This window comes from Peromyscus californicus, unplaced genomic scaffold (genome assembly GCF_007827085.1).
Source record: "Peromyscus californicus insignis strain IS unplaced genomic scaffold, ASM782708v3 Scaffold_17__1_contigs__length_78620276, whole genome shotgun sequence".
In the NCBI taxonomy this organism is placed as follows: Eukaryota; Metazoa; Chordata; class Mammalia; order Rodentia; family Cricetidae; genus Peromyscus; species Peromyscus californicus.
In genome coordinates, this window is record NW_026294469.1 from 649,329 (window position 1) to 668,623 (window position 19,295).

General features: G+C 38.4%; 1 protein-coding gene across 1 annotated transcript in view; it reads left to right on the forward strand.

Moving 5' to 3' along the window:
* Thoc1 (THO complex subunit 1) overlaps nt 1-19,295 on the forward strand; it is a 47,053-nt gene that overhangs the window by 25,622 nt on the left and 2,136 nt on the right. Inside the window, exons 11-18 of the mRNA XM_052741503.1 lie at nt 1,067-1,198; nt 11,650-11,750; nt 13,622-13,688; nt 13,886-13,936; nt 14,025-14,095; nt 14,414-14,509; nt 15,054-15,119; nt 17,518-17,601. Of these exons, the coding sequence (XP_052597463.1) occupies nt 1,067-1,198; nt 11,650-11,750; nt 13,622-13,688; nt 13,886-13,936; nt 14,025-14,095; nt 14,414-14,509; nt 15,054-15,119; nt 17,518-17,601 (668 nt within the window). The remainder of the gene's footprint in view (nt 1-1,066; nt 1,199-11,649; nt 11,751-13,621; nt 13,689-13,885; nt 13,937-14,024; nt 14,096-14,413; nt 14,510-15,053; nt 15,120-17,517; nt 17,602-19,295) is intronic.

Here is a 19,295-nt window from a genome sequence, read left to right on the forward strand (position 1 = left end):
AGGGGCCTGAAGGGCTCTTCCCCAGTCCGTGATCAAATGCTGGCAGGCCCAATCTCATGCAGTTCTTGTGCAGATAACCACAATTGTTATTAGGTCTTGAGTCCAACAGCTGTGTCCTATCCAGAAGGCATCTTTTTGCTGCATATCTCCCCTCAGCCTCTGACCTTTACGTCTTTCTGTCCCTACTTCCACAATGTTCCCTGGGCTTGGTCGTGATGATATAGATGTCCAACTTAGGGCTTGAGCACTCCGCTATCACTTACTCTCACATCTTAGCCACTACAGTGCAATAAGAGGTTTCTCTGGTGAAGTCTAAGCACAGCACTAGTGTGTTCATATAAGTATGATTCTTTAGACTGCAATAACATCATAACCACTTAGCAAAAGCATTCACTGGTAAGTTTTTATATACAATCAGCTCTTTATATCAGAAGGTTCTGCACCTATGCCATCAGTCACCCACAGATTGAAAATATTTGGAAAATTTGTGTCTGTAGTGAACACATGCAAACTGCTTTCTTATAACAGATATTTCCATAGCACTTACATTGTATTAGGTACTATTTATATGAGATAGTTTAGACAACTGTACAGGAGGGTATACTATGTCTTAATGGAGACATTTCAGTAGCTTAAGATTCTTGTCTCAGAGACAGAGCTGAACAGATACCCAAGGGGGAATGACTTTACTAGGAAAGCCTTTCTTTTTTTTTTTTTTTTTTTTTTTTCGTTTTTCGAGACAGGGTTTCTCTGTGTAGCTTTGTGCCTTTCCTGGGACTCGCTGCCTTTCTTTTTCTGTTTGCTGCTTGACACTTTACAAAATATTATAAAAGTCTTGTAGTTCTCTTGAGGAATAATGTTTATTCCTGCTTTTGCAGTATTATGAAATCTCATCAAAAGCGTTTTTACCCCCACATTGCTGTTAGAATTTTTTATGCCTTTTTAATAATATGCCTTACATTATACATAGGTTAACTGAGAGTAAATTCTAAATATTTGATACAGAAAATCACTAAATGAATTTTTTATAACAATGTCAAAGAAAACTAATTTTTTTTTTTTGCAGTATTCTGAAGAAGTTTTAGCTGTTTTTAAGAGTTATAAATTAGATGATACTCAAGCCTCTAGGAAAAAAATGGAAGAATTGAAAACAGGAGGAGAACATGTGTACTTTGCAAAGTTTTTAACAAGCGAAAAGGTAAAAGTCATATTTTCCACTAAGTTTGAGGGATTTTGTTCTAAAAGTGCCTAGTCTGTTCATGTTCAGTAGAATCACTCTTTACTTTTGGTTATAGCCAACGCTGGTTTTAGTTTGAGATTTTTATTTCTTACTGAACAAATAGGACGAATTTGATTACAAAGCTGTTTCCCACTAAGTCACTTAGTGGACTTACTTTAGAATAAATATACCTGATTACTTTGAAGTGTATATATTTTAAATTTTAAGTTAGAATTTATTTTGTATAAAAATACTTTGCAGTTCATTTATCATATAGTTAAAAATAAAGGGCTTTAAAGTTCCCTGTTGATTTTTCTATGCATTTTAGTGAGTTTTGTTCAAAGTGTCACATTGAGTTTATGTTTTGACTCACTCCTTTTGCTGCAAGCACATAGCAATAATAAGTGAAATATGAAAAAGAGAACACTGAAAAGACAAAGCCTAGCTCCCAGAAATAAATATCTTCATAGATCAGAAATAGCACATTATGCGGGGTGGTGGTGATGCACACCTTTAATCCCAACACTTGGAAGGAGAGGCAGGTGGATCTCTGAGTTCGAGGCCAGTGTGGTCTACAGAGTGAGTTCCATGACAGCCAGAACTACACAGAGAAACGATGTCTTGGGGGGGAAAAAAACCAATAAGAACAACAACAAATAATTAAGCAAAATAAATACTAAGTTAATGGGAGTGAAACAGAAGCCATGGCCTGTTGGACTCCATCCAAAGCAGATGGTGGCCCCACAAGTTTGACTGCAAGTAACAGAGGCTAAGTGTGCTCCTTGTTCAACCAAGGCAGAGCCACATATTGCCAGTAGCTGGGGACTGCTGTGGAAGTTTACCTATATCACAAACTGCCGAGAGCCGTGGTTTTATAGGACATCACCAGCCCGGGAATAGCAAAGCCATAGCTTTGTCTCTGTGTGCTTAGTCGGTGATGCAAACATGATGCCACCTACAGTCTCCTCAAGCAGCTGCCCCAAAAGTCAGAACACTTCTTCATATTTGCTGCCCTGATGGACATAATGCAAAACTGCTAGATAGAGATGGGTATACACAGAGAAAAAAGAAAGTGAAGTAAGCAAGGACATCAAGAGAAAAGTTTCCCATTCAAACCCTCTAATTAGTTAAAACTCCAAAGTCTAAGGAGGTCTAGTAAAAGATCACTGGCAAAATCATCTACTGAAATATACACATTTATTACAGGTAATATTCAACCAGATCAACACACACACACACACACACACACACACACACACACACACACTTGTGTGTGTTTATTATACCCAGAGGTAATTGATGAGATAGTAGCCATCAAAAAAGACAAGAAATTGGGAAATTGAAATAGGTATAAAGGCAGTAAAACAATTGGACTTGACAAATAATTGTGAGTCGTAGAAATAAAAAAATACGATCATTGAAACCTTTATATAAGACACAGGATTAATCTATAGATGGAACTGTAGTCAAAAGAAAACCTAGTGAAGTGAAGACGTGGTGAGAACTTGGTCCACAATGCAGCTCAGCACAGAGTGAAAGAACAAAAGTCATGGAGTATATTGAGAACACCTGGCATCTGAAGCCATTTCTAAAGAATAAAATAGAGGGAACAGCATAGAAAAGAAGTGCAGAAAGTCCAAATCTACAGGTTAAAACTGTACTATAGCTACCAAGCAGAAAACAACAAATGTACACTTCAGTATGGTAAAGGAAACCTTTAAAAGCCACTAAAGTTAGGGAAGACATGTAACCTAAGAAAGAGCAGCCATTTCAGACTTGCCAACCATCATCCCTACCTGGAAACAGTGAAGAAATATTAAAGTACTGAGGAAAAAAAACAAAACAAAAACACGACCATGATCGTAAAATTCCAAACCCAGCTAAATACATTCAAGACTGAAAATTAAAAGACACTTTTATTGAAAAACTGGGAAGCTTGCAACTTAAAGATCCTCACTTTGAAAAAAACTAATAAAACATGTTCCTTAGGAAGAAGGAAGCTGGGATACAGAAAGCATCAGTGAGCATAAAAGTTGAAAAACATGACAATTTATTATTGACTGAAAAAAATTCTAATAGCTGATTTTTAAACTAACATAGAACAGTGACAATGTAGTATGGAAAGGGAAAGCGTAAGTGTCCGGTGAGCAATTTAAGCTCAATGCAGACCTTGTAATATTTAGGGAAAAAGTTGAAATAACAAGTAACTTTAGACTGTATGTGTATTAAAATCAACAGGTAGTACTGGGCAGTGGTGACACACACCTTTAATGCCAGCACTTAGGAAGCAGAGGCAGGCGGATCTCTTATGTCTTCAAGGATAGTCTGGTCTACAGTGTGAGTTCCAGGACAGCCAAGGCTGCACAGAAACGTGTCTCAAACTCCACCTCCGTTTCCAAAAAAAAAATCAACATGTAGCTCCCAAACGGCAGAGAAATTAAGTTAGAGGGTAGGAAATCCAACAAACAACAAGAAGAAAAAACTGGAAAAGGAAGAGTAAGAAGTCCAGATACACAGTAACACAGAAACTGATTGAGTTTATCTAAGGGACAAATGGTCAGGTTGTATTTGGATTGTTAAAATTCAGTTTATAATTATTTATTTTAATGGGGCAAACATAAACTCTACCAAAACTTTTATCCTATGTTAAAGAGGAAAAGAAAATAGCAGAGTTCTTGCTTAACAAAGAAACTTTCCAAAACAAGCAAATATAAAAAGCTGAGGTGTCAATTTAAGTAATATTATCAGCACAAAAAAGAAATTATCAAACATTGAAGAATTAATGTCCTTTTAGGAATTAAAGGTTCATTTCTCAGGAAATGATATTCAGTTGTAATGTCTTAAAAGTTTGTTTGTTGCCGGGCGGTGGTGGCGCACGCCTTTAATCCCAGCACTCGGGAGGCAGAGCCAGGCGGATCTCTGTGAGTTCGAGGCCAGCCTGGGCTACCAAGTGAGTTCCAGGAGAGGCGCAAAGCTACACAGAGAAACCCTGTCTCGAAAAACCAAAAAAAAAAAAAAAAAAAAAGTTTGTTTGTTTGTTTTTCTGGTGAGAGGGTACAAATAACATTTCCAAGGATATTTTAATAAGAAATTAATAGAGTTAAGCATTTCAGAGAAATTTCCACATCATAATATAAAGTAGGTGGGTTTCTTTTTTATCCTTTATCCACTGTGTCAGACCAGCTTTCTAAATGTGTCTCCTTTTCTGTTGTCTTGTGAGGATTTCCTTCACCAGCAATTGGAAAAGAAAAGCTTCCGAGGTTAATAAACTGTCATTTTATTACTAAGTAGGTACCTACTAAGTAGGTAAAACACAGCTTTGAAAAGCTTAAAACTTAAAGTCTGAAAGAATGTGAGGGGCTGGAGGGACAGCTCAGCAGTTAAGAGTGCTTGCTGCTCTTCTAGAGGACCAGAGTTTGGTTCCCAGAACCCAAGGGGCAGTTCACCAACACCTGTAACTCCAGCTCCAGGAGACCCAGTGATTTTTTTTTTTTCTGACCCCCACAGAGATCACACAAACACACAAAAGTAAAAGAGAGTGTGAGTCTTGGGTTTATTTTTACTTATTTATTGCATCTTCAGTGTTTTTAAATTTTATTTTCTAAATTTTAAAATTTAGAACCTTCTGCACTCATAATTTTTTTTAGATATTCCCAGTGTTTATTCCTTAATATCCAGTGAAATGTTGATAGTGCATTATCTGTGGAATTAGAAATAAGCAGTGTTTTACATGCCTTTCGCTCTACCTTCAGAAGCCCTCCAGCTTCTCTATACTTTAAAATATCTTTCATGGTGTCTTAAAGACTGGGATTCTCCCAAAAAAAGGTCACTCCAGCTAAGTAGATGACAGCCTGCAGCCTAATAGTTCCTGCTATCAGAAACTAGATTAAAGCATAGAAAAGGTAAGATGTTCTTTTGTTTTCGTTTTTTAAGAGATATAGGTACTTTATTCTTTGCTAGAAAAAGCTAGTCAGTGAAATGAAACACTGCTGTGATTTCATTAATGAGCAGTTTAGAAAAGTGGTTTAGGGATTGCAAAGTTAGAGATTGATCACTGTAATAGATGCTTGTGACCCAGTTTGATGGGATGTTGTTACCCAGAAACTGTGTACTTTGCTTCCATGAGTGTGGTCAGTCTTTCCCTTAGTCCCCTAAATCAGGAGATGATACCTAACAAGGATGATATACAATCTTTGTAGTTAAGAGTCAGGCCAGGGTATAACGTCCAAACACTAACTCTTAATTCCCTGGCTAAGCAGAATAATCCAGGACTATCAGTTGCTCAGTTTACTACTGACATCTGCTTTTTTTTTTTTTCCTTTTCATTTTTTTTATCTTTTATATTGCTTCAAAGTCTTAAGGGAAATGAAATTAATTTTTCCTGTTTATTTTACGGAAGATTATGTGATCCCCTCTCCCCCTTTTAAAGTCAGGTTCTTATGTATCACAACCCGGCCTCAAACTTGATCTGTAGCCAGGGATACCCTAATCCTCCTGCCTCTGCTTCCCCAATTCTGGGCTTACAGACATGTTTCACCATTTTTTTGTTACTATGTCCTTAAACTGACTTTTTATTAAAGTGGTTGAGATTTGACAGCTCCTGCCTTCAACAGACATTTCTCTTAACTCAGAGATACTGAAACCTTGAAAAAAAGTTAACCTTTCTATTTTTTTTAAATTATTTGGGCTGGAGATGTAGTTCAGTTAATAAAGTTCTTGCTTTCATGCAGAAAGAGCTGGGTTCAACATGCAGCACTGCAAAAGTAAACGTGATGTTACAGTGCCTGGAATCCCAGCTCCTGTGAGTGACAGCTGGAAAGCTCAGGAGGTCAACCCCAGTTACAGAGAGCAGGTTGTCAGCTACCACGTGGTACATGAGACCCTGGCTTAACATGACAATTATTTTTGTTAAAAAATAAAAAGTTGTCAGGCAGTGGTGGTGCACACCTTTAGTCCCAGCACTCAGGAGGCAGAGGCCGGGGGATCTCTGAGTTCGAGGGCAGCCTGGTCTACAGAGTGAATTCCATGACAGCCAGAGATACACAGAGAAACCCTGTCTCAAAAAAAAAAAAAAAAAGTTTTAGAAGCATTCGAATGTGGGAATCCTTGTGGATGTCCCCAAGTGCGTAGTCCTGTTTTCTGTCTCAGGTTGTACTGGAACTGGAGGCTCCTGCCACCTGGACTGCAAGAACAGCAGGACTCAGTTGTCCTCACATTTCAAATAGAACAGTTTAACTTGAAGAAGAAAGTATGGATACTATTAAAATTTATGATTTCACTTTATATAAAAATCATTCTTTTTAACAAATGCTTTATAGCTCAGTTAAGTGAAGTATATTGAAGTTACCTATTCCCAGTTGAAACCATTTTGTAGTTTAGTTCTCTAAACCCTCTGTTAGGACACAGTTATTCTATACTATATATTACTCTCTATAAACATGCAGCTGTGTTCCCTGTGGAGAAAGTGGCCACATCAGAAGCATTCACACCTTGAATCTGGTTATTCCTTGTCTGAAGACATTTGTAACAATTTACCCATATGTAAGCACTTAGTGGTGCTCAATAACTGTACTTCTTTATTGTTTTTTAACTCTATGTGGGGATGGGGAGAGGAGGGAAAGAGAAAGAGCAGCAGCTACCCGTGGAGGCCAGAAGTGTCAGAGCCCCTTGAGCTGGAGTTCCAAGTTGTGATCCATGCATCCTGGGTGCTGGAAACCAAACTCAGGTCAAGAACAGCATGTACTCTTAATCACTGCTTACTGGTTTTGGGGATAACATTCTTGTCACTATTACACTCAGCATATCTAAAAGAGTAGTTTTGTTCTAAGAGAGAGAACCATTCTGTAGTAGCTCAGAGCATACAAAAGCAGCCCTTTATGTACTCTACCTCACTAAGGACAAATTCTCATGTACAGAGATGCCCTGAACTTCTCATAGACCAGATTTTCATTGGTATATTTCTCCTCCTAAAAATTTTCTTAATAGTGAGTTTTTCTTGGACAATCTTACTCCTTTCTAGTTCATTTGCAATGTGCATAGCTAAGCTCTGTAATTCTATTGGTTGCATCAAAGAACTTTAAATTTTATATATGGGCAGGGTAGAATACAAGAAAAATTTAGATGGAATTATTGGAATGGAAAGAGACATGCCAATTAAAAAGAAAACTACACATTTACACAGGGCATAGTGATTTTCACCTATAATTGTAGCTCTGACGAAATTTCGGCAGGATGATTGCCACGAGCTCAAGGCTGGCCTGAGCTATAGTGTGAGATCATGTCTCCAAACAAAATAATAATTAGAAGAAGAAGCTGCTGCTGCTGCTACTGCTACTGCTATTACATGAGGTTGGCAGGATTGCTAGGTAGTGGTGGCACATGCCTTTAATCCCAGCACTCAGAAGGCAGAGGCAGGCAGATCTCTATGAGTTTGAAGCCAGCCTGGTCTACAGAGCTAGTTCTAGGACATCCAGGGATACACACAGAAACCCTGTCTTGAAAAACAGAAACAAGATGGCTTAGTGGGTAAAGGCATTTTTTGTGAAAACCTGGCAACCTGAATTTGATCCCTGGAACCCATATAAAGGTAGAAGAAGAGAACCAAGTCCATAAAATTGTCTTCTGAGGTCCATATGTGCACCATAGCACATGTGCCCCCAATAATAAGTAACTTTTTAAAAAAAAGACAACAACAACAACAAAAAACCCTACTTGAACATCAAAGAATTGGCAAGGAAAAGCATAGTTTAAAAACTTACATAGAAAATGAATGAACCACCAAGAAGAACTGACTTATGCCAACTGTATCCTTAAAAGAGTAAAAATGTAAAATTATGTGAAGTTGGTACTTAATAATTATTATAGAGCTACATTTAAGGGTTGGATCAGGGGGATAAAAGATTGGCAAGCATGTGGAAGGTTGAACAACAGAAGCACTATAAGCTTGATGGAGTACATCTGAAAATCTATACAAAGCAAAGGCAATGCATTCTTTTTGCATATATTTGGGACATTCACAAATGTATCTATGTACAGGATCACAAGGGAAGTCTCAGCAGACTTCCATGTCAAACACAGTGTCTGGCCACAGTGTAATTAAATCAGAATTACAAAGAGGATAATTTTAAAAGAGGCATACATGGCAACATAACTCTGCATTCTCAGAAGTTAAGAAGTCTTTGCAGAGATTGGACTTGGTGGTATACCATTAGGATTTTATTAGTTTTCTTCTCTTTCTTTTTTCTTTCTTTGGTACTCTCAGGATGCAGGGGCAGGCCATTCTCTGTGATTTTGAGGCCATCCTCTCCTTAGCAAGTTTCAGGACAGCTAGGGTTGCATAGTGAGACCTTGTCTTAAAAAAACAAAAAAAGAAAAGAAAAGAAAAAAAGCCCAGGATAAATTATTTTGACAAAGGTATGACACTTTGTTATAAAACTGAATGAACCACTTGAAGTAACTATTTTGAGTGTGAAAGTTAAAAACTTCTATTACTAGTTATAGCTCCGAGAGCAATGGTTCTTAATCCCTTTGGGGGTCAAATGACCCTTTCACAGATGTTGCCTAAGACCATCAGAAAACACAGATATTTGCAAGATTACAGTTATGAAGTAGCAACAAAAATAATTTTATGGTTGGGGGTCACTACAACATGAGGAATTGTATTAAAGGGTCACAGCATTAGGAAGGTTGAGAACCACTGTCCTAGAGAATCATATACCCACTCAAGGAAGTCATAAGCCTTGTCATACTGACTTTAAAATGATGTGTAAATGAACATTTGGAAACAAGGCCTTGTTCCCACTCAGGGCAATGATTTATTCAACAATTGCGTGAAGAGTTCACAGTGGATGCCCTGGAGCAATGGTCTGCAAATCTGGCTCATTTGTAAATAAGCTTTACTGTATGTGCCCATGCTCCTTCATAGACATATTGTCTGGCTGCTTTTGTTTGAGTGCAGAGATCAATAGTTATGACGGAGATCATACAGTCCACATAGCCTAAAGTACTTACAACTTCTCCCGAACATAGAAAAAAAATTGCTAGTCCCTGAACCTAACACTACACTTATTAATGTGGGTAGATTTCAAACCCAGTATTGTGTGAAAATAGCAAATTACAGAACAATGAATGTAATACAGTTTGAATATATCTGTATGGTGTTTATAGATGCCTGTATAGGTATTAATGCTATAAAATATGCATAAGAATCCTAATCACCAAATACATGGGAATGGTTACCATAGCAGGAGAAAGGAATAGGAATATGGATGGTGAAAGGGACTCAGCAGTTTCAGAATGTAATTTTTTTTTTTTTTTTTTTTTTCAGAATGTAATTTTTTAAGCAAATGTGAAACAAGTAGTTAGGTGATAATGTGTAAATATTGAACTGTGTATGCCTTTTAAACATTTGAAATATTTAATATTAAGTGGAGCTTGGAAAGAAGGAAGGGAGGGTACAGAGATCAGGAAGCAGAGGTAACCAATGGGGCTCAGTTAGACTGGGATGCACAGAGGTCTTTGTTGGGATGAAAGGGTTTTCTTTGACCAGGAAGATAACAGCAGAAGCAGAGGAGAAAACAGGTCCAAGTGCAGCTCAGTTTTACTTTGGGAGGAAGCAAGAAATTAAATGCCTTCTGATTTGATGATTTTTTTCTTGTTGAAGGCAAATAGTGTTTTTGGAAAGTGGAAAGGTTTATTTAAATAGTTGTTGTGGGGAATAGGAGAGATAGCCTTAAAGAATAAAGAAAAATTGCTGAGTAAAACAAGATGTTCCCATTGGGGCACCTGAGTAGTGACATTCTTTGCCCAGCCACGCGATTTGTCTGTTTGCTCAAACACTTTCACCTTCATTCTGGGTAGAACCATAGTGTTGGTATAGAGAAGGTGACTACAGTTGTTGTAATCAAGTTGTGTGCTTGGTAGATGTGACAGACAGACAGATGTGCAAAAGAGTGTTCAGTAAATTGGTAAGAAAATGGTTGAGAAAGTTGTGGCCAAGTCTGGCCCACTGGTAGCTTTTTTGTTTTGTTACTACATTTTAAGTGCTTGTGTAAGTACTACACAGTACTCATACTTCTTGGCCCACAGCGCCTTAAGGAAAAATTTTCCTGACAACTAAACCATAATCAGATTATAATAAAAACAGGGTAGGATTTACAGATAAGCAGTGAACAGAGAGCTCAAAGGACTATCTTAGTAAAACTGAAGTATTAGCTACACTGGGAGCAACTCAAGAGTGAGCCCTGAAAGAATCAGAGGTTGTCATTGCTCCTCCTGGACAGGACTGTGAGGAAGACTCCAGAGCTGAAAATGTCTGAGTAGTTACTACTGGTCTAACTTGTGACCACACAACAAGCATCAAAGTAGAAGGGACGTGCCTGTTAGTGGAGTTGAACTCCAGAAGCCAAGAGTCTGTGTAATGCCAGTCAAGTCAGTTGGGATCTGGAGGAGAGGAAGACTACTGGTGTGCCATTCACATGTGGGAGAGTTAACACGAAAAATAACAGAATCAAATATTCATCCCCAAAGCTGAGATAAGGTCAGATATATTAAGACAACAACATGCAGCTTAAACATGAACCAGCAGTGTGAAAGAAGGTGCTAGTAAGTAGAACAGCCTAGTTGTGACAGGCTATCTTATAAACATCCAGGTGAAGCTGAGCTGATAGAACTTGGGACATTGAACTTAAAACCAGTCACTGGGCCTTTCTGATACTGTACTGAACATTCATTTAAAAGAAAGCAACTTCCCACTCCTCCTCTAGGTCAAAAAAGGCAGAACTGATAAAAAGTGTGTGGAAAGTCTTCAGCTATCCTTGACCTCATTATCAGAATGACTTTCCTTCTTGCCAGCAGTCACTCTCACAGCAGAAGCAGCTAGGGGCAGGGTTGCTGGAGAGCACCCTTGTTAATGATCCTCAAGCTCATTCTGTTCCGTGTTCTGTGGTATAGTTACAGTGCAGTGTTCTCTAAAATTTAAAGAGAAAAGGCCCATTTTTAACTTACAGATAATGCTTCACTTGCAATTTCTGCTTAATTATTCAGCCCCACTTCTGATGCAAACCAAGTGGTGTGCTTGCTTGTACCGTTTACGTGGAGCCTTCCTGTAGCCATTGTTCTTTGCATGTGGGAAAATGTTAGGCACTGTTTCACATCATTTTATTTCTGCCTTATGTTGTCCTGGTGTCAGGGCCAAAGAGAGCATATTTTTATTCACCAACATAAAATGGCCACATTCATTTAGCATAAAATGGCCAAGATGTCAAAATAAAACCTTTGCTGTTCTGTTCTTGGGCTTGTGCAGGGAGTGAGCTCACAGCAAATATTTTATTTGAAACAGAATCTTTCATTTCTACAATTGTATAATTTGTACTTCTAGTCATACTTGGTTTTAATGTGTTGTTTTGTGTATGTGCTTATATTTTGAGTAGTTGATGGATTTACAACTAAGTGACAGTAACTTTCGGCGACACATCCTGTTGCAGTATCTCATTTTATTTCAATATCTCAAGGGACAGGTCAAATTCAAAAGGTAAGTTAATGTGTAGTAAGTGATTTATAAACAGTGACAATGAAAAGACCTTGCATAGAATTGTTCATGTTTTAGACCCATAAAATACATGTAATTTAGTTCTTTTAATTAAAAATTATTTCGGGTTAGGGTGTGTGCCATGGTGCACTTGTGGAAGTCAGAGGACAGCGTTCAGAAGTCCGTTCTCTTTCCACCGTGGGATCTGGGTATGGAATTCAGGTTGTCAGAATTGCACAGCAATAGCTTTTAACCCACCGAGCCATCTCACTGGCCTTAGACCCATTTTGTGAGTAAGAGCTACATGCCTGAAGTATTTCTACTGCAGCAACCAGACAGCTAGCTGGGAACATCTGTAGGATATTTGTTTTAAGAGTCTCCTGCTGAGTACCATGCTTTCCCAGGAGCTTTTGTTTTGGTGCATGGCAGTCTCCATTACCTCACCCAGTCATTTGTCTCATGCTAAATTGTAAACTAAAGAAACAATACTCGGGGGCTGGAGAGATGGCTCAGAGGTTAAGAGCACTGACTGCTCTTCCAGAGGTCCTGAGTTCAATTCCCAGCAACCACATGGTGGCTCACAACCATCTGTGATGAAATCTGGTGCCCTCTTCTGGCCTGCTGTCATACATGCTGTATACATAATAAATAAATAAATCTTTAAAAAAAAAAAAAAAAAAAAAGAAACAATACTCTCACATAGTATAAGCCATCAAGGACATTAGAACTGAAAGAAGCAAAGAAAATTTTGAACCAAAGGTGAGTTCTAGGTACTGGGAGATAGCCCAGTTGATGAAGTGATTATGGTACAGGCATGAGAACCCAAGTTCATTCTCCAGCACCTACATAAATAGCCAGCTGTAGGACACACCATGTAATTTCAGTGATGCAGGTGTGCACAGGAAAGTCCCTGAGGCACGCTGGCCAGCTAGCCAAGCCCAATCATAATCATCAAGTACCAGGTCTCAGTAAGATACCCGTTCTCCAAAAACAAAGTGAATGGCACCTGAGGAATAACACCCAAAGTTGACCTCTGCCCCCCACACCTCCTACACACACACAGTTCTGTTTTGGGTTTTCATATAACCTCATCAGGATCTCTGTTGTGTCTAAAACCCTCCACCATAAAAGCATACCACTTCTTCTTCTCCTGTCCATAACTAAAGCCAGAACCCTGTTGCTTGTATACAAATCAATGCCATATGAGTTGCAAAAAGGACATTGCTTTCTTGCCTGCAGAATCCATATTCCAGTGTCAGCACCTACTGCAGTTCCTTCAGAATTGTCATTAAGTAGCACAGGATACCCACCCAAAAATATAATTTTTTATTCTGTGATAAAGTTTAGTGTCATGATGTAAAAAGATCTGGGGCTTGGACTCAGACCTAGGTTTGAATTCAAGCTTTGAGCTTTGGGAAAGTCATTAAGTCACTGTACTCTCCTTAATATGTGCATGAAATGGCTCTGCAGATTCTGAGCCTGTGGTCGGATCCCGGCAGATGACAATCTAGGTGCATTTGGTGATAGCTTTGAAGCAGTAGCCTTTTCTAGGGTTTGTATTTTGAATGTTTTTTAAAGGAAATATAGCATTCCTATCTGAGGATGTATCACATAGAGTATTGTGTTAATGTTTTCTCAGATTTTTATCTCCTTAAATTCAGATCAGTTAATTGAATGTTTTACTTGCCTTTATACTTTCATTACCTTCAATTCTAACACTTGACAACGAAGTCAAGGATTTTCTCATAATCCTCAAATTTGTGATGTGATGGTTCTTGGTAATTTTTGACACAATAATGGTTATTTTTTGGTGCCATAAATAAACCTCAGCGTGAATACATATGCTCATGCATGCATTTGTTCTCTTTCCCTAGTTCAAACTATGTTTTAACTGATGAGCAATCACTCTGGATTGAAGATACTACAAAATCAGTCTACCAAGTAAGTCCAACATGCAACAAACCCATGATTGAAAAAATGGAAATTTAGAATTTTCTTTGTTTCAGCCCCAAATAGGAAAATAAGGATAAAGTTAAGCTCAGGTACAAGAACACAAACACTTCTTGGTTCTCTGCCTGCAAACCACTCCTATGATGCAGAAAGTTGTTGAAAGCTTAGTATATTCTTTCTAATCACAGCTACTATCTGAAAATCCCCCCGATGGAGAAAGATTTTCAAAGATGGTAGAGGTATGTATTTGATCACTAGTTTTCATAGTACCAAACATAATTCCAAACTATTCCTTTATGTAGATGTAATGTCTTTTGTTTATCCTAGCATATTTTAAACACTGAAGAAAACTGGAACTCATGGAAAAATGAAGGCTGCCCAAGTTTTGTGAAAGAAAGGTAAATAGATACTCATCACAAGAAATAGGAAAAGGACATTTCAAAGTAGTTTGATAGTTCTCAGAGTAAGTTGGTATTGTTGAGATGGTTGTCTATTGCTCTATAATGTGGTATTTTTGTCTGATGAGTGTTCTCATACTGTGAAGCTTTCATATTTTAGGGCAAAACCAGTAAGTAGCTCTCTGGGCTTTTCTGAGATTTTGTTCGTTTTGCTGGGCTTTTGCACTTTAGGCAAGTGCTTACCACAGAAACACTCCCCGATTCCTGCTATCCATATACAGTCCCCAGAATGTGTGTGTTTTGTTCATTTGTTCACAGAGCATCAGACACCAAGCCCACAAGAGTGGTGCGAAAGAGAGCAGCCCCAGAAGACTTCTTAGGCAAAGGGCCCAACAAGAAAATCCTGATTGGAAAGTATGTCCACTTGCCTTCATATGTTCTTGCTATTTTTATGTCTTGAAAATATTACTATAAGAACTCTCCAGGTAGGCTGAAGAGATGGCTCAGCCGTTAAAGGCTAGGCTCACAACCAAAAAGACAAGAACTCTCCAGTTTTCCACATGTACAGGGATCATGAATTTGTATTTGGTACATACACGAGTGACTAAAGCTAACCATTTCTATTGCTCAAAACTGTGAGTGTGAATTCTTCAGCCACTTAAGCCATCCTTTTGTCTACCACTTCCAAGCACTTGTCTCTTGCCATCCTTTCCATGTCATGGGCAATTCAACTGTTTAGGCCAGTGCAGCTCAACTTGTAGTTACTGAACCCCTCCAGTCAACTCCTCATTTTTTATTGTGATTGAATAGATTCTGAAAAATGATTGAATTATCATTAAATATATACTTATGTAGAAAATTACTTTCTTCACCCCCAACCTACTACTTACGTTATATATGCAATTTTACAACATACTGAGGATGCCATCCATATGAAATTATGTCTATTATTTTATAGTGAGGAGCTAACAAGGCTTTGGAATCTCTGTCCTGATAATATGGAAGCCTGTAAATCAGAGACAAGGCAAGTGTAAAACTTTTGTTCGTTTTCTCAATGTTCAGGAAAGTAAAATGGAACCTTTTCTTAGCAGTGATCAAAGCTGAAAAGTTTAAGTTTATTGTGATTGACTTTGGGCCTGGCAGAATATGGTTTGGCTTAAAATACCTATAAATGCTTATAAAATTTTAGCAGTCACAAGAAAATAAAAGTTTCACCAAAAGAAGGGTGGGGGGAGGGGGATTCAACACCAAAAGAATAACTTTGGATTGATTTGGTATTCCAAGCTAGTGAGCAGTGAGATGATCCAGTTTGAGCCCCGAGGTAACGCTGGGTGATAGTCCTCAGAGATGCAGAAGGTGACTTGAGCCCGAGTATGACTTTGCTGATTTAAGCAGAGACCCTGCCTGCAAAGGAGGAGAGGTGGGTGGGAAACAAGGACAGGGCATAACTCCCTGGCACTGGAAACCAGAAAGCGTGTCTGTTAACGCTAGCAGATTTGTGGATGGAAAAGGGATTTCCTGAGAAACAAGAACAGGCTTTTCTCATGCAGCTGACATTTCTAGTACCAGTAGTATAGGGAACCTGGGGCTAAAAGTCAGCTGGTGGTAAAATGTCGGAAGGTCAAACCTTCAGATGGAGCTATCACATAGGGAAAAGTCTTAAAAACTTACCAAATTTACAAACTGTCAAGGAATCAATCTACCATGAGTTTTATAAATAATCAGATAGGGGCTGGAGAGATAGCTCAGTGGTTAAGAGTGCTGGCTGTTCTTCCAGAAGACCCAGGTTCGATTCCTAGCACTCACTCCATGGCTTATGATCATCTGTAACTCCAGTCCCAGGGGATCCAACATCCTCTTCTGGCTTCCATGGGCACCAAGGACACAGTGGTGTGCAGATGTACAAGCAGACAAAATACTCATACACATAAATTAGTAAATAAAACTGGAAGCAGCAGCTGGAGACAAGAAAACCTAACACTGTCAAAAAGGACCAGATAGTTTGAGTGTGGTAGCTCATACCTATAAAGCCAGAAGACTAAGGCCAGTCTGGGACACAGAATGAGCCCCTGCCTCAAAAAAGGAATATTTGAAAAAAACAAGTATAACGTCTAAAAATGCAAAGATTTAGGTTAAGAACAATACAACAGGAAGTTGAGAAAAACCCAGCAGAAAGTACATAAGAGGGTGAAAGAAGCACTACTTCAGAGATCAGCACTGAATAGGCATGAGTTCTTTGGTTCAAGATGTGTGGGGCTTAAACAGATAAACTAAATCTGTCTATGTGAAAATTGAAGGACGTTAAAAAGAAAAAAGTCTACAAACGAGTAAAATTAAACTAACAGCAGGCTTCAAAAACAAAAGAAATTCAGAAGAGCTGAGATCTGCCTCAAAGAGCTGAGACAGAATTAAGTATGCTGGATAACAGAATATGTAATTTCTAAACTAAATGAGGAGTACAAAGGTAAACAGGAAAAAACCAAAACAGAAAACAGGTACAAACTGAAGGTACTGAAGGAAAAAAATCACAGAAGCATCAAGTACTAAAAACAACAATACAATTTAAATTCCTGGTGCAAAGACAGATTGATGGTCACTTTAAAAATTTATCTATGTATTGATTATAAGACACATACCTTAAAAACAAAGATGAAAATGTTGAAACTAAAAGATTGATAGGAGATGGAAGTCTTCAAAGCAGAAGGCATTATTTTAAATGCAGTCATTACATAAAAAGAAAAAATACAGCCGGGCGGTAGTGGCGCACGCCTTAATCCCAGCACTGGGGAGGCAGAGCCAGGTGGATCTCTGTGAGTTCAAGGCCAGCCTAGTCTACAGAGTGAGATCCAGGACAGGCACCAAAACTACACAGAGAAACCCTGTCTCAAAAAAAAAGAAAAGAAAGAAAAAAATACATCAGAAACACATTTACCTAAGCTTTATTTCCTAAGAAATAATTTCAAAAATTTTGATACTTTAGAATGAGAACTTGTCCAGTGCATATTATAGATGATTTCTGACATACCTTAAAGTCTCAGCATAGCTTATTAGTTTAGGTTCAGTTAATTCTTCTATAAATAAAAACAATACTAGTAGATAGGGACATAAGGTGAAATTTTCTTATTTGCTAGTGAATTCCAAATGCTATTTAGCCTTTGCTCACCCTCATATAACAACAGCATATTTGTTATAATGAATAGAATAGTAGAGTCTATTTTCACGTATGGCAGCTGAACTATGGCGTGAATAGTGTTCAAACCTTCCTTATTGTTCTATTTTAGAATTTAATTTTGAGTCTTTCTCCTTAGAGTCCCTGCATTTAGATCCTAGCTGTAATTAACACATGTGGATACTGTTAAAATTCATATTACCACCGTTTTAGAGTATTACAGATGAACCTCACTGTTTTCTTTAATGACCAGAGAATATATGCCAACTTTGGAGGAGTTCTTTGAAGAAGCCATTGAACAAGCAGATCCTGAAAACATGGTTGAAAGTGAATATAAGTAAGTAATGTTCTAATGAACTGATGCTAACTTTCAGCATGTGTTTTTAGGAATCCTCTGTATGCTATACAGTTTATTAAGTCAGCAGAGTAGTGCTTTTAGGGTGAATTTATGCACATAGTTCACATTACTTAACTCCTTATTTCAATGACTATTCATTCCTATTGGCTCTCAACCATGACTTGCAATAACCTGCCTGCCTCACACTGAAGAACTCTCACCTGTCACCTCTAGTGTTTATTCTGCACAGCCGTCTCTCCTGACAGCCAGTTTAGTTTTGTCCTCACGTCCTCCATGTCAGCCATGCACTTGAGGCTGTGTTCCCTGTCAGTCCATTGAGATAGCTTCACAGGACTTTTCTCTTCAGCGCTCAACAGCATCTGCCAGTAGACCCATCTTGGTATCTGTGGAACTGTTTGGCCTTTTACCTTGCTGCCCCCTCCACCTGCCTCCACATCTGCTGCCTCACCCTAAATTTCTGGGGTAACCTTTAAGACTTAGCATCTTTTATCTAAAGTGTCCCATGTGACAGCACAGTTTTAGCTTTTAGGTAGGTGTTTTGGAATTGTGATTTAAAGGCAAGGGCCCTCCTGTCAGAATATATAGGTTCCCATCCTGTGCCACTTACTGGCCAGGTGTCTAGTTCTAACAAATCCCCTTTTCTCATTTGCCAAGTAGTAACTTTCACAGGGTATTTCTGAAAATTAAATGGTTTGTTTTGATCCATGTAGTTAGCACACCACATAAATGACTAATTTTGACCCAGTGATAAGTTTTTACATGCCCCAACCTTATAACTAATGTGTGTTCTATTCTCCATGCACTGGAGAGTGATCTTTAAAATATACATATATGGATGGGCTGGAAAAATTGCTCAGAGGTTAAGAGCGCTAACTGCTCTGCTAGAGGACCCAGGTTTGATTCCCAGCACCACATGGTGGCGACAACCATTTAACTCCAGTTCCAGAGGATCTGACATGACATCTTCTGGCCTTCTTTGGTACTGCATGCATAAGATACACAATCATGCAGGCAAAACACCCATACACATAATAAAAGTCTAAAGTATATAAAATAAATGACAAGATAGATACGGTGTTGGGCATGGTTATACACATCTTTCATCCCAGCACTCAGAAGGCAGAGGCAGGTGGATTCGTTGAGTTTGAGACCAGCCTGGTCTATACTCTGTCTAAAGGGCATACCTATAATCCCAGCACTCGGGAGGCTAAAGCAGGATTAACTTTGAGGTTCGTCTGTCTTACAGAGTAAGATCTTATCAATAAAATAAAGTAAAATATGCACGTCTCATCTCATGCTTAAACGCTTTCTCATGCTTAAAGTGAAATATGTATAAATAAACCATATTTCAGGTCTGTGCATTTGGGGATTGCAGGGTAGGCAGGAATGGACAAAGCTCTAAAGAGAATCCGTTTGTACTTCCTGCAGTTTTATCCTTTTGAGGGCATTTGTCTTTAGGATTTCTCACAGGTCCTTTTTTCTTGATTTCTGATTCTTTTCTTGATATCACTGTGTCACTACTGTGGCTACTGGATATTTGCTCTTCTGGCATTTTGAGCCATTTTTCACTGAGGTTGACGTTAAGTGAATTAAAGACTAGCTGTTACATAAATACAACTCCAAATATAGGTCCCTTATTCAAAATACTTGAAGCTGTTTTCTGATTTTTTTCC